Genomic DNA, 22,333 nt, shown 5'->3' with positions numbered 1-22,333 from the left:
TCTGATTATGTGATTGACAACCACCACAAACAAATTGCAAAAATAAAACATACAATTTATCAAGTCAGGTTTTGTCCTGAAATCTGACTTATCCTGAATTAGCATCAGCTGGAATAATAAAAAAATGTTCTTTCTGAATGTGTAAAAAAGCTTCCCACTCCACTTGTTTGGCTGAATTATGAACACATTCTCCTTGGCTATGAAGTCCTCAAGGCTTGAACCCAGAGGCACCGAATGGAGAATTCACCACAAAGGTATACAGGAAAGCCACAGACACAGACCAAGTCCTGAACTACGAAAGCAACCACCCCAACGCTCACAAAAGAGGTTGCATCAAGACACTGTTCAATAGGGCCACAACACACTGCAGTACACCAGAACTGCAAAAAGGAGAGGAAGAACACCTCTACAATGTATTCGCCAAAAACGGATACCCCTGCAATTTCATCAACAGATGCCTAAGGGAAAGACAACGGAATGAGGACATGCCACAACCCAAAGGACTAGCCACGGTACCATACATCAAGAACATTTCCGAACTGACAGCCAGACTACTACGACCACTAGGACCCATAACAGCACACATACCAACAGCCACTCTCAGACAACAACTCACCAGAACAAAGGACCCGATACCCAGCATGAGGAAAACCAATGTAGTGTACAAAATCCCATGCAAGGACTGCACAAAACACTACATAGGACAAACAGGAAGACAGCTAACAATCCGTATCCATCCAGCTCGGCGAACAGAACCACAACAACGAGCACCTGAGCTACAAATCTTCTCACAAACTTTGACTACCTCGAATTCCAGCATCTGCAGCTTTTTTTTGTCTCTAGACAAATGTAAAGAGGCAGAGAGCTTCAGTGAAGGAATTCCAGAGCTTAGAGCATAGATAGCTGAAGGAATGGTATAGGGATGAAAATTAGGGATACGCAAGGTTGAGGAAATGCAGAGATTTGCAAATTTGTGACAAATGAGAAGAATGCAGAAATGGGAAGGGACAAGGCTATGAAGATATTTGAAAACAAGGCTCCAAAACATTAACATTTCTTAATAAAGAACAGCATGTTGCAAGATTTTATGCCATTTATAGTAGTCTAATCTGTTCCATTATCCAATCTACTCACTGGGTTGACTGCCAAAGTTCTTTCCATCCTGCAGGCTCCCTGCCTTCAGTCCTGATGAAGGGCTTTTGCCCAAAATGTCAATTTTTCTACTCCTAGGATGGTGTCTGATCTGCTGTGCTTTTCTAGCACCGCTCTAATCTAGACTCTGATTTCCAGCATCTGCAGTCCTCACTTCTGCCAAAGTTATCTATTTTAACATAGTTAACTTATATAGCAAGTGGACTACATTATCCATTACCTATTTGATACACAGCTCTAAAAGTAGATTAAGCTTTTCGTACAGATTTTAAATTCATAGAGTCCTGCAGTCCTTCGGCCCAAACTGGTCCATGCCGACCAATATGTCCATCCACTCTAACCCCATATCCTTCTAATCCTTTCCTATCCCTGTATTTGCCAAATGTCTTTTAAATGTTTATCCATTACCTATTTGATACACAGCTCTAAAAGTAGATTAAGCTTTTCGTACAGGTTTTAAATTCATAGAGTCCTGCAGTCCTTCGACCCAAACTGGTCCATGCCGACCAATATCTCCATCAACTCTAACCCCATATCCTTCTAATCCTTTCCTATCCCTGTATTTTGCCAAATGTCTTTTAAATGTTGATCATGTACCCAAGTGAACCACTTCCACCGGCAGCTCATTCCATATGCATGCCACCTTTCTGTAAAAAAAGTTGCCCCTCAGATTCCCTTTTATTCTTTCCCCTCTAACCTTAAACTAATGTGCTCCAGTCCTTGTTTCCCCAGCCTTGGGAAAAAGATTGAGTGCTTTCATCCTATCCATGCCTCTCATGATGTTATACACCTAAAAGCAACTCCCACCCCCCCAACTCTCCTATACTCTGAAGAAAAAAGTCCTAGTTTGTCCAACCTCTCACTGTAACTCAGACCATTGAGTCCTGGCAACATCCTTGAAAATTTCTTCTGCACTCTTTCCAGTTTAATAAGATCCTTCCGATAACAAGGTGACCAAAACTGAATGTTATACTCTAAACGCGGTCTCAGCTACATTATGCATAACTGCAGCATAACTTCCCAACTTCTATACTCAGTGCCCTACTGATGAAGGCCAGTGTGCCAAAGTCATTTTCACTGCCTTGCTGACCTGTGACTCCACGTTCAGAGAACTGTGAACCTGAACTCCAAGATCCATCTGTTCCATGACACTTCTGAAGGCCCTACCATTCACCACGAAACTCGTACCTTGATTTGACTTTCTAAAATGCAAGACCTCACACTTATCTATATTAAATTCCATTTGCCATTTCTCAGCCCACTTCCCCAGCTGATCAAGGTCCTGTGTAATTTCTGATTACCTCACTGTCCATGATACCTCCTATTTTAGAGTCATCAGTAAACTTACTAATCATGACTTGGATATTCTCTTTCAAATCAATGATATAGATAGCAAATACTAATGGTCCCAGACGCGAGCCCTGAGGCACTCCACTAGTCACAGGCCTCCAGTCCGACAAGCATCCTTCCACGGTTACCCTTTGCTTCCTACCATCAAGCCAGTTGTGTATCCAATTTGCCATTCCCCCTGGATTCCATGCCATCTAACCTTCCAGAGCAGCCTACCATGTATACCTTATCAAAGGCTTTACTGATGTCCATATAGACTACGTCTACTGCCCTGCCCTTGTCAATCTTCTTGGTCACTTCATCAAAGAACTCCAACTAATTTGTGAGAGTTGATCTCCCACTCAAAGCCTTGCTGACTACTCATAATCAAACCCTGACTTTCCAAATGCATGTATATCTTATCTCAGAATCTTCTCAAGTAGCTTACCTACCACAGATGTTAAGCTCTTTGGTCTATAGTTCCCAGGCTTTTCTTTGCAGTCCTTCTTGAATAAGGGCACAACATTCACTACCCTCCAGTCTTCTGGGACCTCACCCATGGCTAACGATGATGCAAAAATATCAGCCAAAGCCCCTGCAATTTCTTCACTAGCCTCTTGCGGTGTTCTTGGATAGGTCTGGTCAGGACCAGGAGATTTATCCACCTCCACACATTCTAATACATCCAACACCTCCACTGTGATATGGACTGTTCCCAAGATATCACCACTAACTTCCCCAAGTTCCCAAATCTTCATGTCTTTCTCCATGGTAAACATAGAACAAATATTCATTAAGAACCTCGCCCATCTCCTGTGGTTCTACTCATGCATGTCCACTTTGGTCTTTGAGGGACCCTCTTTTCTCTCTAGTTATTCTTCTTCCGTTAATATAAAGTCCCTCTTTGGATTCACCCTAACTCTCTCAGACAAGGCTTTCTTGTGCCCCCTTTTCACTCTACCTTTTTCAGTAAACTCCTCTATTCCCTGTATACCTCCCGGAATTCCCTTGATCCCAGCTGCTTGTACCTGAGTTACGCCACGTTCTTTAGGGTCAAGGCCTCAATATCGCTTGTCATCCACGGTTCTCTATTCCTGCCAACCTCGCCATTCACCCTCACAGGAACATATAGACCTTGAACTCTAGCTATCTCACTTTTAAAGGCCATCCACTTGCCGGAGGTCTCTTTACCTGCAAACAAACTACTCCAATCAACCCCTGCAAGCTCCTGTCTAATTCCATCAAAATTTGCCTTGCCCCAATTTAGAACTCAAACTTGTGGGCCAGTTTTGTCCCTCTCCGTAACTATTTTAAAATAATAGAACTATCGTTCCCTGGTTTTTCTTTCCTGTACAAAATTGTGTGCAATTAAATATTTAATTTAGATTCTAAAAGGTGAAACTAGATTAAGTAAGGAAGGCAAATTAATCCTATAGGCCTGGTAAACACTATTAACATAATAAATTTCTCCAATCCAGAGTTTCAGTCACAGGATGTTTAAGGGGGAAATTTATTTGTTCCTTTTAAACAGAAAATCCCGTGGGAGCTGTTGACTGTAATACGCTAAATGTCAGACTGTGAGTCTGAAGTCATAAAATTTATCTTAATTCTTCTGTTTGTAAGTATGTTTGTTCAGTTGTTATGCATCATAATAAAAAGTCTTAGAATTCAAATTTGGTCATGGCATGTTGTAAAAGTGATTTCCATAAATCTAAGATATTTTTTGAGCTCTAACAGGTGTAAAAAGAAAGGATTGTCTAAATATTATGATAATGTTCCACTCATTCACGGATGTCTTTCCTTTGAATAAATCTTCTAAACCTGCCTGGTCTGGTCTAGTATTGCTTCATAGTATGTGGCTACCCTATAATACCCTTACGACAGGGCAACTGGGTATGGGCAATAAATTCTACCAGTGTCATCCTTTCCAAGGAACAGTAAAACTCAAAAATAAATTTCAGTTAAAAGTACCATATTCATGAATCATGCCTGTGTTAGTTTAGATTACTTACAGTGTGAAAACAGGCCCTTCGGCCCAACAAGTCCACACCGACCTGCCGAAGTGTAACCCACCCAGATCCATTCCCCTATATTTACCCCTTCACCTAACACTACGGGCAATTTAGCCTGGCCAATTCACCTAACCTGCACATTTTTGGACTGTGGGAGGAAACCGGAGCACCCGGAGGAAACCCACGCAGACATGGGGAGAATGTGCAAACTCCACACAGAGAGTCGCCTGAGGCGGGAATTGAACCCGGGTCTCTGGCGCTGTGAGGCAGCAATGCTAACCACTGTGCCAACGTGTTTTGAAAGCAGTCATTAACAACTTTGGATTTTAAACTGGAGATTGATATAATTTTTGCATTGACCTATTTGTATCCCTCATTTCAGAAAGAATAATCTATTAAACAACTGTACAAAGCATGATTATTAAATTTTCAAACGACACTAAAATAAGGTATCATGGACAGTGAGGAAGGTTATCAGAAATTGCAGCAGGACCTTGATCAGCTGGGGAAATGGGCTGAGAAATGGCAAATGGAGTTTAATATAGATAAGTGTAAGGGCTTGCAGGTTGGAAAGTCAAATCAAAGTAGGAGTTTCATGGTGAATGGCAGGGCCTTAAGGAGTGTAGTGGAACAGACGAGCTTTGGAGTTCATATGCACAGTTCTCTGAAAATGGAGTCACAAGTAGACAGGGCAGTGAAGAAGGCTGTTGGAATACTGCCCTTCACCAGTCTAGAAGTATAGAAGTTGGGAAGTGATGCTGCAGTTATACAGGATGTTGGTGAGACTGCACTTAGAGTCTTATGTTTAGTTTTGGTCACATTGTTATCGGAAGGATGTTATGGAGCTGGAAAGAGTGCAGAAAAAATTGACAAAGGTGTTTCCAGAACTCAAGGGTCTGGACAAGAGGTTTGACAAGGTAGGACTTTTTTGTTTGGAGCATAGGGGACCTAGGAAGTATCTTAAAGAAGTGTGTAAGGTCATGAGAGGCATGGATGGGTTGAATGCACTCAGTGTTTTTCCCAGGATTGGAAATTCAAGGACTAGAGTGCATCAGTTTAAAGTTAGAGGGAAAGAATAAAAGGGGACCTGAGGGGCAACTTTTTTTCAGAGGTTCGTATGCATGTGGTATGAGCTGCCGGCGGGAGGTGGGTACATTATCAACATTTAAAAAGTATTTGAGCAAATACATGGATGAGAAATGTTTAGAAGGACATGAGCCAAGTGCAGGGAAAGGGGTTCGTGTGGATGGACATTTTGGTCAGCACGCAACAGTTAGGACCAAAGGGCCTATCTCTCTGCTGTAGGACTCTATATGACTCTAGTTAAATTAGTATTTAACTAGACTAAGTTAAATTAGTATTTTATGTAGCAAAACATTTTACAATTAAAATTTTGTGAGTAGATTTGACAATAGTTTAACTGATAATTTCCCTGGACACCACTAAAAGTCAAAGCTTTTGATCTTGCATTCATCAGGAGTAGGATGCTAGAAACTAGACTTGCAAAGAAACACCAATTTTGCAGTGTGAGAAGAGGCTGCTGATTAACACAGAGATGAACCAAGAGTAGTTAAATGTCAATCTTAATTCTGAGACCAGAAAAGTAGTCTGGTTAGTCAGAATGTTGCCCTGTGAATGCAAGAGATATTGGGAGTTTCCATGACACCTCTCCCAATGAAAAGGGTGTAATGTATGTTTGAATTCCTTTTGCCTACATGGGTCCTATTTGTTAACGTGTGTAGCTTCTAGCACGTGCAATTGCAATCTTGCAGTTCATTGAACAGTAGGTGTTGCCATGTACTTTACTCCTAGCTCCGGAACATCTTTACTAGTTGCTGTGATAAGTGCTTTTTAGATGGAATGATGACTACCTTGGCCACTTGCACATTTTTGATAAGTAGACATACTTGCGATGTTCAAATCTGCAGCTCCAAAAAAATTTTTTCCAGAACTTAATTTCTATCCTGCACTCAAATTTACCATCGAAATGAAGCAGATCAATAAGCTTCTTGTCCTCAAATTGTTGCGAAATCTGCGGAAAGCCTACGTTACAATATGCACGTTGCATACATGATCAATATACATTGGGATTCCTACAATTCTGCACAACAAGATCAATCTTATTGGCAAAATCTTATTGGCCCAGGACATCTGCTCACCCTGTAAGCTCGATGTGAAGATAGGGCATATCAAAACTACCTTGCAAGATAATGGCTACTTGAATCTCATCATCACTTGTTGCGTATTGTGCAAACACATGGAAAGGTCCATGATCCAGTCTACATCGGATTTAGAGTTATGCAACACAGAAACAGACCCTTTGGTCTAAATCATCCATGCTGACTGGTTTCCCAAACTAAATTAGTCCCATTCCCCTGCATTTGACCCGTCTCCCTCCAAATCTTGCTGATTCATGTATCTGTCCAAATGTCTTTTAAATGTTAGGATTGTACCTGCATTCATCACTGCTTCTGACAGTTCATTCCACTTGCGAACCAGCCTGTGAGAAAAGGCTGCTCCTCAGGTCCCTTTTAAAACTTTCTCTGCTAATCTTAAAATTATGCTCTTTAGTTTTGAACTCCCCTACGATTGACCATTCACTGGGATAACATATCAGATGTTTTTAAATCAGTCTATGCTTATAAGCCGCAGACTACTACATCCAAAATTGGACATAGTTCTGCGATTGGATGAACTTTGTTAAGTAATCTAGAACATGCAGAGAATTACATCAAAAAACAATTAAAATTATCAGTTAGGGTCATTGTGTGGAGCATCTCTACAAGCTAAAAGCTGTGTTTGTGAACACGGGAACTCCTACATGCATTACAGTTTTTTTTCATTGGACAAGGGATCACTGAGATTGTTATATTCCCACGGTGTCATCTTAACTAAAAGGTCTTCCTGTGTGGTTTGAGAGCTATGATTGATAGTTCCTGCAGTATCACTAGACCAATGACAAACCAACGAACCAGCATCTTCTTCTCATGCTGCGTAGATTGGCGTTCCCTTTCCAAATCTGACTTCCTACATCCTAGCCTTGACAAGCACAAGACAAAAATCATTGACTTTGTTTCTCCTTTGTTTCTCTGAACTATCAATATATTATTTGCTTGTTGCTTGTTCACTTAAAAGCACCACATCAAAAACTCAGGAATGCTTCCAAAGGCATGCAAGATCTTCCATGAGAATTCCATGGCAGGACAGAAACCACAAAAAGAAGAAGTGTTTCATCCTCATGCTAAGCACAACAGCATAGGGTCGAAAGTGTGGTGCTGGAAAAGCACAGCAGGTCAAGCAGCATCCGAGGAGCAGGAGAATCAATGTTTCAGGCACAAGCCCTTCATCAGGAAAGGGCTTTTACCTGAAACGTCAATTCTCTTGTTCCACGGTTGCTGCCTGGCCTGCTGTGCTTTTCCAGCACCACACTCTCGACTCTAATCTCCAGCATCTGCAGTCCTGACTTTTGCAACAGTATGGGGATGACCCTTTGGGAAATTGAACTTGTGTGTGCAGGTCCTTGTAGTGTTTAGTTGTTCAGATGTTCCACATTAGAATTTGGGGATGTGTCTGCTACTGATGCTCTTTGCGCTGGATTCATTAAGCTTTGAAATGGACTCAGAAAAGTAAACAAAACTGTAGAAAGAGCTGGATGTTGGAGCTGAAGCATGGAATAGACATTTTAAAGTATTTTAAATAAAATTCTTACATATAATCTGGTGTATTATTTCTGCATAGATGAAATATATAAAACATATAGGAGTCATGTCTCCTGTTTGGATGAGCGTTTGTATTGTGATTTAATTGATCAATCTCTACCAAAGTTTACAACTGCTTCCATCAATCACTTTGTTAAGGAAGCTTTTCCCTGAAAGTTTATCTACTTACTCATTCATACAAATACTCTTCTGATTTCCTGGGTTATCCTCACCTTTATATGTGGTAATGAGAGGCATGGATAGAGTCAGTAGCCAGAGACTTTTCCCCAGGGCAGGATTGACTGGGGCGAGGGGTCATAGTTTTAAGACATTAGAAGGAAGGTATAGAGGAAACGTCAGAGGTAGGCTCTTTACGCAGAGAGTTGTAAGTGCATGGAATGTGTTGCCACTGGTGGTGGTGGAAGCAGAGTCATTAGGGACATTTAAGCAGCTGCTGGACATGCACATGGACAGCAGTGAATTGAGGGGTGCATAGGTAAAGTTATTTTATTTTACATTAGGATTAATCCTCGGCAAAAAAATCGTGGGCCTAAGGGCCTGTTCTGTGCTTACTTTCCTATGTTCTATGCTCAATGTTCTCACATTCTGCAACTTCTATAAGTTGAATATTATTGAAAACTTTTCCACTATAACCTATAAAGAGCAGATTCTGTTCAGCAAACACTGTACTTAATATTTTGGGTGACTGGAGGACGATATAAAATTCCAAGCTGTAGATTTAAGGTGGTCCAGGAGTGTTGGAGCTAAATCAAAATCCACGTCAAGCACTAAAATCTAAAAAGTGATATTTACAGTCATATAAATCTAAAAAGTGAAAGATAAATCATTCTAACCCTCAAAATCCAACAATTACTTTCCAATCAATTATTTTTAATTACTTACCTTATGCTAAGGAGTGAGATATTTTGTTCCCCACCTTCTTAAGGTCTGCTATCAAAAAATCTGTCACCTTGTAATCATCCTCATTTTTTAACAACATAGCAGTTAATGAGTAATGGCACACTGTCATAGCTCTTACCAGATGCAGCAGTGAGCCTCCTGAGGAGATCAATGTATTGGGGTCAGCACCTTCCTTCAGCACCTTCAACACTGTATTGACAATAAAAGTAACAAAACGTTAGCACAGGAAAAGTGTCTCTCACCACCATAAATGTAAACAGTGATCTAATTAATATTAAAAATCACATGAAATCAGGTTATAGTCCAACAGGTTTATTTGGAAGTACAAAGTTTTGGATATAGTCCCTCCGTGACTCCCTCGTCAGGTCCACACCCCCCACCAACCCAACCTCCACTCCCGGCACCTTCCCCTGCAACCGCAGGAGGTGCAAGACTTGCGCCCACACCTCCCCCCTCACCTCCCTCCAAGGCCCCAAAGGAAACTTCCATATCCGCCACAGATTCACCTGCACCTCCACACACATCATCTATTGCACCCTCTGCACCCGATGTGGCCTCCTCTATATTGGGGACACAGGCCGGCTACTTGCGGAGCATTTCAGAGAACACCTCTGAGACACCCGGACCAACCAACCCAACCACCCCGTGGCTCAACACTTCAACTCCCCCTCCCACACCACCAAGGATATGCAGGTCTTTGGACTCCTCCATCGTCAGACCACAGCAAAACGACGATTGGAGGAAGAACGCCTCATCTTCCGCCTAGGAACCCTCCAACAACAAGGAATGAACTTCCTCATTCCTGAAGAAGGGCTTATGCCCGAAACGTCGATTCTCCTGTTCCCTTGATGCTGCCTGACCTGCTGCGCTTTTCCAGCAACACATTTTCAGCTCTGATCTCCAGCATCTGCAGACCTCACTTTCTCCTCAAACTTTTGGATATAACCTGGTACAGTATGATTTTTAACTTTGTCCACCCCAGTCCAACACTGGCGCCTCTACATCATGGCTAATTAATACTGACATGCTAAACATGTTTAGAATTCATTCATTTGAATGGTATAAGTCTTACTGATATATTCAATGATTCTTACTTCAAGTATAAAAATAATAATTAAATGTCAAATGGTAGGAAATGATAATGACTTCCCAGTTTAACGGTCAGTTAGAGTAATGTGGATTAATCAAGAAAAGCCAACACAAATAAATTATCTTTAATTAACTTGATGGAATTTTTCGATGAGGTAACAGAGAGGTTTGATGAGGCTGCTATGGACAATACATTGCTCATAGACTTCCCAAAGGCTATTTGACAGAGGGCCATGTGTCAACAAAATTAAAGCCCATGGATGAGTAATAGGAATAGAGAAGTAGAGAATAGTGAACAGTTATTTATCAAAATGGGATTTTTACAGATCAGTACCAGGGTACAAATAAAATTCCAGAAATAATTGTGAATCGCATTGTGAATAAGGAAAGAGATTGATGAGAGAAAACACTGAAAATCATTAGAATGAAAAGCTGCCAAGTTCCCAACTCCTGGTGGACTGCATCCTAGGGTCTCAAAGTCAGTGCCTGCTGAGATAGATGTATTGGTTTAAATTTCCCAAATTCCCTAGATTCTAAAATTTCCCATCAAATTACAATATAGTGAATGTGAATTCAAGATAGCAGAGAAGCATCTGTCAAAGGGAAAATGCTGGAATCTTTTATTAAAGGAGGATGTGGTGGAAATGTATAAAATTGCAATACACTCAGACAGAATTAACATAGTTTTGTGAAAGTGAAATAATTTCAAAGGAAATATCAAGCAATGCAGATAAAGAGGAATCTGTATATAATTTAAGCTGTACTGAGATTCCAGAGGATAATTGACAAGGTGCCACATCAAAAGGTTACTACACAAACTAAGAGCTCAGTGTAGGAGGTAATCTTATAGCATGGATTTGCGAGCTAATGGAAAACAAAAGGCATAAGTGGAGTCATTTCAGGTTGGCAAGATACAATCAATGGAGTGCACCAGAAAGCAGTGTTGCGGCCTCAACTATTCACAATTTACATCAGTGACTTGGATGATGACCAAATGTATGTTTGCTAAATTTTCTGATGATAAATATAGTTGGAAAATAATTTGTGAAGAGGAAACATGGATTCGGCAAGAAGATATAACAGATTGAGTGAATAGGGTAAAAAATAAATTGGCAGATGGAGTATAGTGTAGGTAAATGTGAACTCATCCAGGTTAGTAATAAGAAAAGTCAAAAACTTCTTAAATGAAGAGAGATTGCATAAAGTTGAGGTTCAGAGGCCTTTGAAAAGTGAATTGGATGGTTATTCTGAAGAAAGAGATTGGGTGTCCTGATACATGAGTCAAATATAATTAGGATAGAAGTACAGCAAATGATGAGGGAGGTAAGCTAGATGTTATGTTTATTGCAAAAGGAATGGAATATACAAGTAGGGAAGTATTACTATAGTTTTATGGAATATTGGTAAAATCACATCTGGAGTGTTATGTACAATTTTGGTCTCCTCATTTAAAAAAAGATTTAAATACTTTAAAAAAAGCTCTGAGAAAGCTGAAATATGAGATGGGATTGGGGGTATTATGTTAGGAGGGAATGTTGGACAAACTTGATTTATATCACTGAAGAGTGGGTTAGTGTGTGATGAAGAGTGATTCCAACAGCATTGGGTTAATTGCTTCACTCATTGAGGTTACCATGAAGGACTTTTCTTTTCAACCTCTCCCCCTCACCTGAGGCATGGTGACCCTAAGGTTAAACCAGCACCAGCCATCTCTCTCTCATGAGAAAGCAGCCCTATAATCTTCATGGACTATAGCAACTTTATCTATACCTTAAATCATTTGGAGTTAAGAATAACAACTAGAGGAAACATCCTAAAAATAAGTTATGGAGACGAAGAGAACTTTTTTCTTTGAGGTTTGACAGCCTTTAGAACGTTCTTCCCTAGTCAGCAGTGGAAGGAGATTTAGAGAATATTTTTCAGTTAGATGTAAACAGATTTTTGACCAACAAGTGAGTCAAGGGTTATGGGGGTAGGTTCTAGTACGAAATAGAGGTCTCAAACAGATCAGCCATGATTGTATTGAATTGGGAGCAGATTCAATGGTCGACTCCTGCCACTTATTACTGCAGTCATATTTTCATATGACCACTTAATGTCCACGAATTTGGAGTTAAAGGGTCAATTTCAAAATTTGTACAGAAGGTAAAACATGGATGTATTGTGCATTGTGAGAACAGTCCCAGCTTTCATGAGGGCATAGGTAGATTAGCAGGATGGGTGGACATGTGACAGATGAAATTTAATGCAAGGAAATATGAAGTAATGTATTTTAGTGGGGTGAACCTGGAAAAGTAGTATCAAAGAAAACGTGCAACTTTAAAGTAGGTGCAGTGAGTGTACCTGGTATGTATGTGTGCATTTGGGTAACGGAGGTAGGGAAGGTTGATAGAGTGGTTCTGTTTTCCAAACAGGGGTATTACTTACAAAAACAGAGAGATTATGGTGAACCAGCGTGCACTGATTTGGGAAGAATGTAAAGGCATTAGTGAGGGTGGAGAGAAGAGTTACAAAAATGGCTCCAGAAATGATGGACTACAATTCCATAAAAAGGTTGAAGAAGCCAGGATTGTTCACCTTTAGAGAACAGAATGTTTGGATTTGATAGAAGTGTTTAAGTGAGGCTTTTGGACAAAGTTGACAGGAAAGAACTATTTCCATTAGTAAAAGAGTTAAGAACTAAAGGACATTGTCTTAAGGTGAATGATGATAAGAAAAAGGAAGCACTTTTTATACAGTGCTTGGTTCAGGCCTGCAGTTTAATACACAAGATTGTGGTAGAGGCAGATGTCAATCATAGCTTTCCAAAGGGAACTGGATAAGTCTCAGAGAAGAAAACATTTATAAGACTACGATAAAGGGCAATGAAATGAGATTAGCCCAGTTGCTCTACAAGAGAAGAGGCAGAGAGACAAATCGCCAAATGGCCTTTTTAAATGGTATACACTTAATGGTAAGGTCCTAGGGAGTGTTGCTGAACAAAAGAGACCTAGGAGTGCAGGTTCATAGCTCCTTGAAAGTGGAGTCACAGGTAGATAGGATAGTGAAGAAGGCATTTGGTATGCTTTCCTTTATTGATCAGAGTATTGAGTACAGGAGTTGGGAGGTCATGTTGCGGTTGCACAGGACATTGGTTAGGCCGTTGTTGGAATATTGTGTGCAGTTCTGGTCTCCTTCCTATCGGAAAGATGTTGTGAAACTTGAAAGTGTTCAGAAAAGATTTACAAGGATGTTGCGCCAGGTGTTGGCAGGTGGGACTAGATTGGGTTGGGATATCTGGATCGGCATGGACAGGTTGGACTGAAGGGTCTGTTTCCATGCCGTACATCTCTATGAACTATTTTCTGACCCTAAAAGCTCATGATTATAAGGTAACATCTCAAAACCGATAACTTATGAACTGAGTCTTGCCAGTTTCTGTGAAAAAAATATCCAAACTTTTATTAATAGAAGGCAGATGAAATCAAAGGAATAAGTTTCTTGTTAGTATTTGGTGATGATGTTTGCATGTGTGCCAGATGATGTAGTGCCAGATGATTGGAGGGTGACAAATGTTATTTCCCTGTTTAAGAAAGGGAATAGGGATAACCCTGTGAATTATAGACTGGTCAGTTTTATATCGGTGATCAGCAAATTAGAGGAGAAGATTCTGAGACACAGAAGTTATGAATATTTCAAAAAGCATAGCTTGAGTAGAGATCATCAGCATGGTTTTGTGAGGGGCAGGTCATGCCTCACAAGCCAGAGACCCGGGTTCAATTCCCGCCTCAGGCAACTGACTGTGTGGAGTTTGCACATTCTCCCCGTGTCTGCGTGGGTTTCCTCCGGGTGCTCCGGTTTCCTCCCACAGTCCAAAGATGTGCAGGTCAGGTGAATTGGCCATGCTAAATTGCCCGTAGTGTTAGGTAAGGGGTAGATGTAGGAGCATGGGTGGGTTGCGCTTCGGCGGGGCGGTGTGGACTTGTTGGGCCGAAGGGCCTGTTTCCACACTGTAAGTAATCTAAATCTAAATCTAATCTAAGCCTTATTGAATTCTTTGAGGATGTGACAAAACACATTGATGAATGTAGAGCAGTGGTTGTAGTGCATATGGATTTTAGCAGGGCATTTGATAAGGTTCCCCATGGTAGGTCATTCAGAATGTAAGAAGGCAAGGGAAACAAGGAAATTTGGCTGTCTGGATACAGAATTGACTGGCCCATAGAAGACCGAGGGTGGTGGTAGGTAGAAAGTATCAGCCCTGGGCTTGGTGACCAGTGGTGTTCCACAGGGATCTGTTCTGAGACTTCTGACCTTTGTGATTTTTATAAATGACTTGGATGAGGAAGCAAAAGGGTGAGTTAGTACGTTTGCCAATGACACACAGTTGGTGGAGTGGTGGATAGTGTGCAGGGCAGTTATAAGTTGTAACGAGACATTGACAGGATTCAGAACTGGGCTGAGAAGTGGCAGATGGAGTTCAACCCAGAAAAATGTGAAGTGACTTATTTTGGAAAGTCAAATTTGAATGCAGATTGCAGGGTCAAAGGCAGGATTCTTGGCAGTGTGGGGTATACATCCATAGATCCCTCAAAGTTGCCACCTATGATGATAGGATTGTTAAGAAGGTATATGGTGTGTTGGCTTTCATTAGCGGGGGATTGAGTTTAAGAGCCGTGAGGTTATGCTGCAGCTCTATAGAGCCAGGTTAGATCACACTTGGAATATTGCGTTCAGTTCTAGTCGCCTCATTATAGAAAGGCTGTGGAAGCTTTAGACAGGGTGCAGAGGAGATTTATTAGGACTGGAGGTCATGGTTTATGAAGAAAGGTTGAGGGAGCTAGGTTTTTCCTCATTGGAGCGAAGAAGAATGAGAGGTGACTTGATAATGGTATACAAGAGACACCTAGATAGAATCGATAGCTGGAGACTTTTTCCCAGGGCAGAAATGACTATCATGAGGGGGCATAACTTTAAGGTGATTGGAGGAAGGTTTAGGGGAGATATCAGAGATAGATTCTTTACACAGAGGTGGGTGCATGGAATGCCAGCAGTGGTAGTACAGTCAGATACGTTAGGGATATTTAAGCAACTCTTGGATAAGCACATGGATGACAGTAAATCAAAGGGCATGTAGGTTAGTTTGACCTTAGAGTAGGATAAAACATCGGCACAACATCGAGGACCAAAGGGCCTGTACTGTGCTGTACTGTTCTATGTTCTAGGAGAAAGTGAGGACTGCAGACGCTGGAGATCAGAGCTGAAAATGTGTTGCTGGAAAAGCGCAGCAGGTCAGGCAGCATCCAAGGAGCAGGAGAATCGACGTTTCGGGCATGAGCCTGAAGAAGGGCTCATGCCCGAAACGTCGATTCTCTTGCTCTTTGGATACTGCCTGACCTGCTGCGCTTTTCCAGCAACACATTTTCAGCTCTGTTCTATGTTCTAGTCAACTTGTTCAGAGATGTTATTGCACATTTCTAAAACAGGTGGCTTTCTGGTCCAGATGTAGGGACATTACTACACTACTCCCATGCAAGCAGTCTCACGTTTATTAGAGACAGGGAAAGGATTGTCTCTTATTTTTCCCTGGCCGACAGAAACACCCGCCCGTGCCCCCAAACAAAATGGAGAGCAGGGAGAGATATCCTTTCCCTGATACTGAATGAATGTCATGCCACTTGCATTTGCAAACATCAGGCCTTTTGTCTGCTGCAGGCTGCACTGTTGGGTTTCTGAAGCAGTCTGGATGGCGATGCTGAAGCTGCCTTAGATTGAGGGTGTGAGTGTTTAGTCAGAAACCATCAGACTGCTAGGAGAGGAAGGTGGTGTTCTTTTCTCTGCAATAAAAACTCAAGGCTGAAGAACGCCAATTTAGTTGCCCTCATCAGCTGCTATCAACTATAGATTTTATGTAGTAATCAGAAACTTTATAATTGTGAACCGGTCCCACTACTCTTCCTGAAAGCAAGAGAAAGTACCTGAAGGACAATTGAGAAACAGCTACTGGAAAGCCAGAGGATCATTCAGTGAACTTTGAGCATAGGGATCATTAAACTATCCATCCTCCCACCCATATCATTTGTTTTTTCAGTGTCGATATGCATGTGTGTATAGGGGTAGTTTCATAAGGGGGATAGAATTTTAAATAATGGAGAGTTCTATATCAGTGATTCACAATCATTTACCAATTTCACAGTGCTGCTAGGGCTTTAAGGGGAAGAGTAGGCAAGTTGGATGGCTCTTTCAATGAGGCAGCATAAGCATATTAGATATAATGGTCTCCTGCATACAACGGACCTTTGATTCACATCAGGAATCCAAATTACTCACATCTGAATTAGCTGTGTTTGTCTTGTAAAAATATATTGGAGATAGTACATTTAATTTTTTCCACCACTTAGCGGTTTTCTAAATCAATACTGTCTGAGCTTTCAGTTTGATTTTTTTTCCCTTCGTTAAGCTTGCTTTGAATTCCTCCCCTTTCCATCATCTTTTAGCTAGCTCTGTAAGAAATCCTCTTTGCTCTGTCCCGAGTGCTTACCTGTCTCTTTCGATTTACCTCTCTTGCTATCTGACATTGCCAGGGCTAAACAATGATTTTGTGGCACTTTTCAAAAGGAAAGCAAAGGGAAGTTGATAGAGAAAAACATGTTATACCCGTCTGCAGAACATAGGGCAGAGATTTACATTACCTACAATGTGAGAAAGATCCCATTCATATCCACATTTACATTACCTACAATGTGAGAAAGATCTCATTCATATCCACAACAGCGCAAGACATGCACCCCCAATGGAATCAAAACTAAAATACCAACTGATGTTGAAAATCCAAAAGACAATCTCTTCTTCTGAAGAGTGAGACCAGGCACACCTGAAAGAAACACATCAGCTTCTCTCAGAAGCCTTTTTGTACTGACTGTGCTGTAATTGTCAGAAATTTAAAGGTGTTTACATTTCTGACAATTTAAGTTTAAATCATAGGCATCTGGGACCCTCTGAAAATATCCTCAACTTTGAGTTACAGTCAGAAATCACAAAGGGTTCTGAATTATTTAACTAGATAGGTACTAACCTGCCCTAACCCCTGACTAATGATAAACCTGATGCCATAATCACTCACACTGAACCACCTCTGCCAAGCACCACATTGATAGTGTGATGATATGATGGCTTTAAGAAGTGTATTGTGTCCTATTTTGTTTTATGAAGAGAGGTTGAGACACAGATAATACATGGCCTGTTTAACTAATGCAATAAACAGCTTTTGAGGCCTTAGGGTTTTTTTTAAGTTAGAACAATAGAAGCAGCATGAAGGGGTGGGGTCAAGCTCCCAAAGAACCAGGATTTTAGTTTAACTTCCTGTAGCTGTTGGGGTTTGGAAGCTGCAATACATCACTCCCTCCTACATAAAATTGCTCCAGGTTTTCTCTCTCTCTCTCTCTCTCTCTCTCTGTCTGAGTTTTCTCTTTATATTCTTTCCTTCTTGACTGGAGAACTGCATGTGAGACAATGTATTTTAGTGAATATGCCTTTATCAAGGGTGTGTTCATGGGATATTACTATGTTGGAACAGTTCCTGTTTAGTCGTTAAATAATCTATTATTTTGTTCAGTTTTCCAATAAAGTTATTCTAATTCTTCTTTCTTTTATATGTATTTTAACAATAGATTAAGAAGAAAGTGTGTTTTGCTTCAAGCCTGGAAGTTTGACCAATCAAATTGCACCTAGAGTGCAATTTCTTACACTTGCCTTTGAAAATAAAAAAAATGTTGGGGTCTAGGCTGACTTCTCAATATATTTTGAAGGGGTTTGGTCTGGTCCATAACAATATCACCCATCCCTAGCCTCCATCGTCAACCGACACTCCTCCCACAGGCATTCAACTAAAGCACTAACCACACACACAGACAACGAAGACCCCATAATAGGTAACGGAAACATTCCTTACCCCATTGATGCTCATACCCACTTCTCCTAAACAGCTGAACCACCGTACTCCCGGACAACTCCATCACCTGTTCGTTATACCATTATTCACACGATGCCAACAATTATATTAATTAGTGAATGCAAAGCAACTGAAATAGTTACCTTCACATGTTTCAAAATAAATGAGAAAATGGGTAACATGGAGATATAACATTAAAATAGAAAAGAAAATATTCCTCCTAAGCCTTCCAGGGCTGGAACTCAGGCTGTACTTTTGAAAATTGCCAGGCATTTCTTCAAAAAGAATTTCATGCAATTGCCAATTAATGATTGAATATCTGATTATTCGACAGTGTACGAAATTTCAGATACAAACAAGCTAACCAAACTTGTATTAAATTATTGAAGGGCAATGCTAAAAACAATAGCCTTTTCCTTACCAGAAACGTTCCTTCCTTCTAATATCTACAAGGTTTAAAGTCCGATGCTTGCTCTCCTCTCACAAAACAATGACTGATGTGACACATCTTTTCTCCTCTCCTTTTGAATTGCACCACCCTCCATCCCCATAGCTTTCTCTTCACCTGGGATTTATTACACAATGACAGAATTCTGGCTCCCCCATCACTGATAATTATTCACTGCCTTACACATCTTTTGTGAAGCAGACTGATGCATGAAGACACTTCTAAAATATACACCGAAAGTGAATGGAAGTGCTTATGTACTTAGCAGCTTCTAATGTCTGCATTTATACCACGCACACAAGGCTGTAATGAAAAAAAATAAGCTGTCACTTGGCAAAGGTCCAAACGAACAGCTTGAATGCAACTGATCCAGTTGAGCTAACAGTTTTGCTGATTTCAATGTAGGGAAGTGCCAAAGTTTTCTCTATGTATGTTGGGAGTTTAGGTAGAAAGAAGAGAGAGAAGACGCTGGAAATGTTAATTTGTTTTAAATCTTTAAAAGAATAATGTTGAATGACTACTAATGTCAATTAATATTCTAACATAATAAACTTAATGGTGAGAAGCAAAGTGACACGGTTGATTCTAACCCCCAGTGCAGTCTCGGCAGGAAAGCAGACCAGTCAGTTTCTCCCCTGTGACAGAATGAGGCCACGGTGAATTTAGCTGCAGGTTCTGTTCATCTGCAGATGCAAGCTTGGGGAAACTTAAGCAGTCAATTGGTGGTTAGTGGTCTCTCTGGGGAGTCTGGTTTTATGGGTTCCTCAAATGCCTTGCTCTCGTTCCCACTGGCCCCACAAAGAAAAATACAAAATACGTCTCGACTGGCAGCTTCTGCTCCAGCTCTGATCTACCAGCCTTCAGCTGGCCAGAGAACCAAAATGGTTTTCAGCTGAAGGTAAAACTTCCCCTAACTATTGACATTTTTAAAAGAAGGCTTCTTTGTGGGAGGCATCATCCCATCTTCAAAGGTGCCAATAAAAACCACCAATGGTGTGATCCAGGCAGGATGAGAGATAATGTCAACTGTTAGATGTTCCTGAAGAAGGGCTTATGCCTGAAATGTCGATTCTCCTGCTCCTTGGATGCTGCCTGACCTGTTGCGCTTTTCCAGCAACACATTTTCAGCTCTGATCTCCAGCATCTGCAGTCCTCACTTTCTCCTGGTAGATGGTAGTCACTAGCTTACTGTTTTCTGACAATTTTGCAGGGAAAATTCAAAGAATGTCTGACAATAAATAAGGAGAAAGTGAGGACTGCAGCTGCTGGAGATCAGAGTCAAGGATGTGGCGCTGAAAAAGCACAACAAATCAGGCAGCATCCAAGGAGCAGGAGAAATCGACATTTCAGGCATAAGCCCTTCATCAGGACTCATTCCTGATGAAGAGCTTATGCCCGAAACGTTGATTCTCCTGCTCCTCGGATATTGCCTGACCTGCTGTGACAATAAATAAGCTCATTCCAGCATACATTGGCAACATTCAGGCTTGGACCAACACATCAAAACACAAGTACCCAGCGATGATCATCTTAAGACCAAAAGACCATAAGACATAGGAGCTGAAGTAGGGCCATTCGGCCCATTGAGTCCACTCCGCCATTCAATCATGGCTGATGGGCATTTCAACTCCACTTACTCGCATTCTCCCCGTAGCCCTTAATTCATCTTCAACATGAAAAGGGCCAACCACCTCCTTTTGATGTTTATCAGCATTACCATTACCAAGTACCATTTTATCAATATTCTGGGGACACCACTATTCTGGCTAGGAGTTTAACTGGACTAACCACATCAATACTTCGCAAGGTCAGAGCAGAAACGATGTTTAACTGTTATTGGTTCAACTCCTGGACTATTCAAGCCCCTTTACCATTGACAAGTTTCCCAGATTTTCATTCCTGGGGTTGTGTGAACAGAGCTGGGAAAAATCACAGCTCTGTCAAGTCAATCTTGAGAAATGGCCACCTGCACTCCCTATTTCCAGTCCAGAGTTTGGTTGGAGTGGGAACTAGACCAGGTGACTCAGGAAGAGCTGTAGAGACTGGGCTGGACAGAAAGCCAGTCTCTGGGCTCCAACACTGTAACCAAAAATTATAATTAACCAGAAATTAAACATAAAACATTCTTGCAGCCCTCACTCTCAACAAATATCTCAATGCCCGATGCATATGGCTCCATGCCACTAAATGCATTTCACACAGTCACCATGGCTCCTCATAATCTCTTTCGCATTCTTCACTGATATACTCATTCCCCATAGCCACTCATACCCCTATGCTAACCTAATGCCTGATTACACCTACCATCCTTTTCTCTTTCACCTATCATGCCAAGTTACCTCCATTATACCAATACAAAATCACACAGGTAAACAAATACAAATTCTGTAAACTAAAGTTCTACATCAAAGTATACACTTTGAGGAAAAGGACTCATTCAACAAAAAAGTACACTCCTTGATACCTCTTAACAAATTGGACAATTCCAAAGGATTTATGCACAAGCTTATCTACAGTTAACTATTTAAAAGGGCATCAGGACCTCCCAGCTGTAATAAGATTCCTTACTTCCAACTCAAAGTTCCCTGGGACTGTGTCCTGAGCAAGACCTCACCTCTTCAGTGGGGTAGCTTGTCGATCAAAAAGAAGATCACTGAAAACATCCTATCTCTTATCTGGTGTAATGCCCATACTCTGGATTACTAATTAAAGCTGCATTGTGTCTATGTTGGTCCCCTGCTATTTTTAAAAGTTTAAGCTATTTAAAGTTATCTTGCTGTCTTTCTACACATGTGTTATGGAGATAAGAACCAGTTACATTTATTAAAGGGACAGCTGAATAAAATGATTTTTTAGTCAAGCAAAGACCTGAAATTTAAAATGTTAGTCTGGTTGATTGTATAAGTTCTTGATTAAAATGCTTGCTGTTTATGATAGTTGTTATAGATTTATCATTTGAGCTTTGCATATTTAATACATAGCAAATCATAATGCGATTATTTGTTCCTGGATTGCTTGCAAAGCCACAATGATTGCTTATCCTGTTTGCATGAGAATTAGGAGCAGAAGTAGCCCAAGCTTGCTCCGCAATTCAATATGATCACGGCTGATCCCATCTCAGCCTCAACTCCAGTTTCCTGCTCAGTCTCCAAAACCCTTTAACCAATTACTAACTAAAAATTTGAATGTCTCCTTCTTAAATTTATTCATGATCCTGAAGTCTATGGTAGTGAATTCCATAGATTAGATTAGATTCCCTACAGGGTGGAAACAGGCCCTTCTGCCCAACAAGTCCACACTGACCCTCCGAAGAGTAACCTACCCAGACCCATTTCTCTCTAATGTACCCAAACACTATGGGTAATTTAGCATGGCCAATTCACCCCTGCATGTCTTTGGATTTTGAGAGGAAACCACGGCACCCATGCAGACTTGGAGAGAATGTGCAAACTCCACACAGACAGTTACCCAAGGCTGGAATCGAACCCAGGTCGCTGGCGCTGTGAGACAGCAGTGCTAATCACTGAGCCACTGTGCCACCCCTAAATTGATGATCCTTTGAGAGAAGTAATTCCTCATCCACTTTAAATTTGCTATCCCTTAACCTCAAACCATGATCTCTTGTTCTAGATTGCCCCATGAGAAAAAACATCTCCATGTCTACTTTGTCAATCCCCTTGAGCATCTTAGGTACCGTAATTAGATTTCCTCCCATCTGTCGGAACTCAAATAAGTATTTGCCTTGAGAAATTAG

The 22,333-nt window shown here is 41.0% G+C and overlaps 1 protein-coding gene across 1 annotated transcript in view; it reads right to left on the bottom strand.

The window, feature by feature from the left end:
* myo16 (myosin XVI) overlaps positions 1 to 22,333 on the bottom strand; it is a 375,473-nt gene that overhangs the window by 300,724 nt on the left and 52,416 nt on the right. Inside the window, exon 3 of the mRNA XM_043691191.1 lies at positions 9,231 to 9,301. Coding sequence (XP_043547126.1) covers positions 9,231 to 9,301 — 71 coding nt within the window. The remainder of the gene's footprint in view (positions 1 to 9,230; positions 9,302 to 22,333) is intronic.

This window comes from Chiloscyllium plagiosum, chromosome 6, assembly GCF_004010195.1.
Source record: "Chiloscyllium plagiosum isolate BGI_BamShark_2017 chromosome 6, ASM401019v2, whole genome shotgun sequence".
In the NCBI taxonomy this organism is placed as follows: Eukaryota; Metazoa; Chordata; class Chondrichthyes; order Orectolobiformes; family Hemiscylliidae; genus Chiloscyllium; species Chiloscyllium plagiosum.
The sequence above is the reverse complement of the archived record's forward strand: the minus strand, read 5'-3'. Positions and strand labels throughout refer to the sequence as shown.